The sequence below is a fragment of the Helianthus annuus genome, chromosome 3 (genome assembly GCF_002127325.2).
Source record: "Helianthus annuus cultivar XRQ/B chromosome 3, HanXRQr2.0-SUNRISE, whole genome shotgun sequence".
In the NCBI taxonomy this organism is placed as follows: Eukaryota; Viridiplantae; Streptophyta; class Magnoliopsida; order Asterales; family Asteraceae; genus Helianthus; species Helianthus annuus.
Window position 1 is genome coordinate 170,342,972 of NC_035435.2, and position 5,744 is coordinate 170,348,715.

The window sequence follows — 5,744 nt, forward strand, 5'->3', positions numbered from 1 at the left end:
CATTTAATTAAATCCAAATCATACATTAAAAACAAGTCACTCATCGTCATCGTTATCGTTGGGTTCATCGTCGGATTCATTATCGAATAAGTTGTCAGAATCGTAGTCTTTTGACTTTCCTTTTCCTTTTCCTTGTGAAGCAAGATAGTTGTTAAGTTGGTTCAAAAATGACGGGGTTTGGAACAAGCTGTTAACAAAATCCTACAATAATAGATAGCAAAACGTATATTAGCATATTAATTAACGCTACCAACATATATTTAACAAGGAAACATGCGTTCGTTTGTCATTTTATAAATTGCGTAGTTTACCTCGGAAAAGGGTTCTTGCGTCCGAGATTGCAAAGACGACATGTTAGATGACGAGTGCGAGGACGTGTTGGAAGAAGTTTTAGGCCCCATCCCGCGGTACCATCCTCGCCGCTCACCCAACGCTTCCTGATACGGGGCAATTGGCGGACCCTCACCGCTCCATTCACTTGTGGCGTGTTGTATGTTCCGCTGTATTTTACGAAGATGATTAAATATATATGTGTATATATATATATATATATATATATATATATATTTGTTATAGAAAATAATACTTAAAAGAAATACTTACGTAATTTTGTTCAGCAACCGGATCAACCCAATTCCCTTGATTGTCCGTGTGGGTTTTAGCATACGTAGGTACCCAATCCATATCCTGTTTAACATTAAACTTAGATTAGACATTAAATAAACAAAAGCTTACACACACGCACACATACATAAAACATTACATTTTTATAGGCGGTGCTACCGTATGAAGATGTCCCCCCCACGGTATGAGAATTGTTGTTTCTCGCGTACTAGTGTGTTGGCCTTGCTTCTTTTAATATATTTTTCTTCCCGGAAACCTTCGATGGTTCTCAACCAGTTATCATAGGGCATATCCGGGGGATGGAATGCCCTTGCACTCTCAAGATCATTGTAACCTCCCTTGCTCTTAAATAATGTTAGTGCACCTACGTCTGCTGACTACGTCTTCCATCAAGTCTTGAAGCTGATCAGATAGGAAATGGCACGGAATCCTAGAATAGCTTGTTTGTATAGGGATCGCTTATATGTACTTAGCCTAGGATCGCTTATATGTCAAGTAGTAGTGTGGATCGCTTATAGGACATGATTGATGGATCGCTTATTTGGCAAGTTCAGGATCGCTTATATGGCTGTCATATAAGCGACCCAGACATATCTATATATAGTTGAGCGATCCAACACATAGTTAACGGTGTATTCTTCCGGTTGAGCCACGAAGTGCTGCCGAAGTGCTGTCAAACCTTGTAATCGAGTTGAATATCAATACAACAGCAATATTAGAGTGAATACAGCTTCAATAGCACCGAATTATTAGTTTCCGCCTCTTAATTCGGACGCAAACTTCTCTGAACGACTCAAACAGGTCGACGAACGATCCTACAAGTGGTATCAGAGCTCAGGAGGAGGAGTTCTTGCCATTTTAGCTGCTATTCTTCTGATTTTCTACACTTTCTTCACTTTTTCAAAATTTTTCACGGTAAAAACGGCTCAAAATCACACAGTGCACTCGGAATCATGAATTAACAAATCCTTGAAGTTTTCAGATCTAAAATCGAAGTAGAAACCAAGATTTTAGGTGTTTTGTTCATTCAGGTTCGCTCAAAAGGTGATGTCAGCATCTGGATCGCTCCAAATTGTTTATCTGGACCGCTCCAAATATCAATTTTGACTTCTGGATCGCTCAAAATTTTGGTTATGGACCGCTCATCAGTACACTTTTGAACCGCTTTTAGTGACATAACTTGGACCGCTCATCCTTTAGAACGCTCGTACGAACGAATTTTGGACCGCTCGAACAGACATCGTGCTTGGATCGCTCCAAAATCAAAAGGTTGAACCGCTCGAACGGACCTTGTCTGAACCGCTCGAACATATAATGTATGGACCGCTCATTCAGATTGCTGTTGGACCGCTCGAACTAACCTTTGTGAATCGCTCGAACTAACCTTTGTGGACCGCTCATTCAAATTGCTGTTGTGCATTTGTGAACAATTTGTGAACAATGGATACGGAATTTTATAACGCTTTTGCTACCCCGGTCTCGATTACTCAGAATGCTTTGATTGAAAATGAAACCGGAACGTCTCGGAAACCACCGAAACTCATGGATATTGATGATTACAACGTGTGGTCGGAAAGATTCGGAAATTGGGTAGAAGCCTATCATCTTGATGCGTGGGAACACACCGAGGAACAATATGTTAAACCCACAAAGGATGATGTTGTGAATGGTACTCCATTAACACTTAGAGAAATGAGTGCAACAGACAAAAAGAAATATCGGGATGAGAAACTCATGGTGAGTCTGCTTCAGCAAGCTATAAAAGAGGATATCTTGATTCTGCTTCAACACGATGGAACTGCATATTCAATTTGGACAGAGTTGGAAGCAAAGTTTATTGGGAGTGATGATATGCTTAAGAATAAAAAATCTCTCATGAAGAAAGAATTCGATTTGTTTCGTGGTTTAAAATCTGAAAACACCAAGCAGATTATTGATAGATATTGTAACTTGGTGAGAAATATGACAAAGTTAGGTATTAAGAAAGATACTGATGAGTTAATTGAAAAACTTGCAGATGCGCTTCCACACGAAACATGGGGAACATTTCTGATGATGCTAAGATCTAACAGAATAGATTACAGAGCTATGACTTTGGGAGATTTTATCAAGCATTTGGAAGCTCAAGAGATGGAGCAGAGAAAGATCGCTAGGATGAAGAACTACGATGGAGAGCAGGATATCAGTCTGTATTACAAGCATAGTGCTACTGATTCAACAAAGTTCTCTCCTAAGATTGAAACTGCTTACAGCGTTAAAGATTCTCCTGAAAAGAAGACATCTCAGGGATCAAGCAACAGCACAAGATTTTCATCTTTTGATCCTAATATATCTGTAACAAAGAATGGTAGAAAACTTCAGTGTAACATTGTGTTAAGCCTTGAAAATGATCAAGACTACACTGAAGATATTGCAAAAAATCAAATGTCTTTGTTAGGGATGATTTTAGAGTCTTATAGTTGTTTTGTTGTAGGAAAGATCGGAAATCCAATGCTCACAAAAGAGGATTACGATCAAATTGATGCTGAAGAAATGGAATTGATGGATATAAAATGGTGTATGGCGAGTGTGATGAGACGCGCTGAAAAGTTCAAACAAATTACTGGCCGTGATGATTTTCGTGATGCAAACGTTTCAGCTTTAGGTTTTGATAAATCTAAAGTTACATGTTTTCGTTGCAGGGAGAAGGGGCATTTCAAGAGGGAATGCAAAAACCGTGAAGCTACCGGTGCCCAGAATCCTTTCGGAAACAATGATTATCACAAGAAGGCCATCTATCATCAAATCACTCAACCAGCACAGCAGCATCAGGCACAAACGGCTCATGGGAGAGATGTGGTGGATAAAAAGGCATGTGTTGTTAGTCAGGGAAAATATGATAATTTTACCTGGGAAAAGTATCTTCCAAAAGATAGCAAAGTGTGTCTAGCTGAACAAGATGATGAAAAAATGGCTGAAGGTTTTACCTGGGATGATTTTTGTCCAGATCAAAATCTTATGGCCAAAGAGATATCTAAAAACACTTCTCATGCTTTCTTTGCTAATGCTTATGATTTGAAATGTGCAGAAAGATGCAGAAAAGTCATGGAAGCTGTTGAAGAGAGACGAAGAAAGCTCATAGAGGAGGCTGAAGAGGAAGAGAGATTGAAGGAAGAAGCAAAAGCTAAGAAATTAAGAAGAGCTCAATTTTTAAATTCAAGCAGGACAGTCAAGGAGGTTCCTGAATTCGAGATTAAAGTGGATGCTGAACCTGTCATGGTCCAAGAAAAATGCATGAACTGTGATTCGCTGATTAAGCAGAACAGTGAGCTGTTGGACAATATTCACAAGTTGAAAGAATCGTATGACACAATGAACAGAGAAATCAACAAGTATACAGATTCTGATGGTGAACAAGCTGAAGCTATAAATACTTTGAAGATAGCTTATCTGAGACAGCTTGATACGGCAAATTATAACATAAAGAAATGTGCAGATCTCGAGCTTGAATTGGCAACACAAAAGATAGAAACTGAGAAAGTTAAGAAATTATTAGACAGTTATTCATGTTCTACTTTTGTTGTTGACAGGATTTATCCAGTGGTGAAAGATTTGAAGACATTTGAAGAAGTGAAGATATTTGAAGAAGAAAAATCTGTGACAAAAGATGAAGAAAAATTGAAGACTTCTGGTAAGAAACCGAGTGTATCCTACAATAGATGTCCGCCCCCGGTTGAAAATGGATATTCACCTCGAAATCCAAATTCAGAAAGAGTCAATAAAGCGATCAATTTGAAATGGGAGTCTGGGTCGTCGGATAACTTACCAGAAAGTATTGATGTCACATATACGTCATCAGACACTGATCATGAGTCAAAGTTGATAAAAAGTATGGTCGATCAGGTGTTAGACACAGATGACAATGAGGAATCAAAACCGAAGTCTAAACCCGAGTCAAAGTCTGGGTCCAGTGCGTCACAGCCAACAGTCAAAAAGGACAAACGGGTTTATGATAAAGAATTTTTACTTTCAAAATCTAATTTGAATGATGAATCAGTCAAAGTGGCATATACTTTGAAAGGTTCTGACAAATTATATTCTGATGAGAGTTTTCCAATAAGAAGTGTCAGACTTGAAATGATTCACAAGGTTTTCAAACTAACAGAAATTAATATTTCTGAAATAAAAGATTTCAATCTTAATGGAAAACCTAAACAATACACTTCAAGAGATCAACAGAGAATCAACAAGAAAATGGGTTACAATTGTGGTTATAGTTTCCAAAAGAAATCAAACCATGATCGTAATTACAAAAGGAAAGGTCTTGGTTTTGTTACACAGAAAAACTATAAAAATGAAAAAGTTTATAAACCAAAAACAATGTTTGTTGCAGGAAAAACAACAGAAGCTGAAAAAGAGAAATCATTCAGAAATCAGACAAATCAAGAATTCCTTGCTAAGAAGCAAGAGGGCATGAAGAAGAAAGAAGACCCGAAGAAGGTTGAAAAGAGATCTTGTTTTCAGTGTAAAGCTGTGGGTCATGTTGCGAAAGATTGTCCAAAGACATTTCGACCAAAACAAGAAGTCTCAAGAAAAATGAAAGAAAAAGTTGTTGAGAAGACTGAACTGTCAACCCGGAAGTTCACAGGCTTTGAGAATTCAACTTATGAAAAAGGAGAATCTTCAAAGAGTGCTTCCAAAAGAATAGACAATGCCACAAATCAGAATTGGGTTGTAAAATGTGACACCCCGTTGAAACGCTTTCACTCACACTAGCTTGACAGTGGCTGCCTTAACTTTCGGGACGAAAGTTCCTAAAACTTGGGGATAATGTGACACCTCGGATCTTTCCGGATAACCTTTCGATGTAACAAACGTGTACGTAACCGACTAACAGTAAAAATGTATGAAAAACTAATTGTTATTATGTGTTATGTGCCGATTTACTTATGTGTATGTATATATATATATAAGTGTTATATATATGTGAACCAAACCCGAGACCCGACTCGAGACCACGGTCTCGAGTGAGCAGTGAAGCACTTGGGCCGGTTAAGGCCTTGTAGCCGAGAAACCCAACCCGGAAACCCCTAGCCCAACTCGGTACATTATATAAACCCAACCCCACCTCCCTTAATCAT

At 38.4% G+C, this 5,744-nt stretch overlaps 1 protein-coding gene across 1 annotated transcript; it reads right to left on the reverse strand.

Moving 5' to 3' along the window:
• Positions 1-781, reverse strand: LOC110928329. Its single transcript, XM_022171390.2, has 4 exons — positions 764-781; positions 604-687; positions 312-500; positions 1-201 (listed from the first exon to the last, which is right to left on the reverse strand). Exons 2-4 carry the CDS (start codon positions 682-684, stop codon positions 37-39), a joined length of 435 nt encoding a protein of 144 aa, XP_022027082.1. The 5' UTR covers positions 685-687; positions 764-781; the 3' UTR covers positions 1-36.
• Between the last annotated feature and the right edge of the window lie 4,963 nt (positions 782-5,744).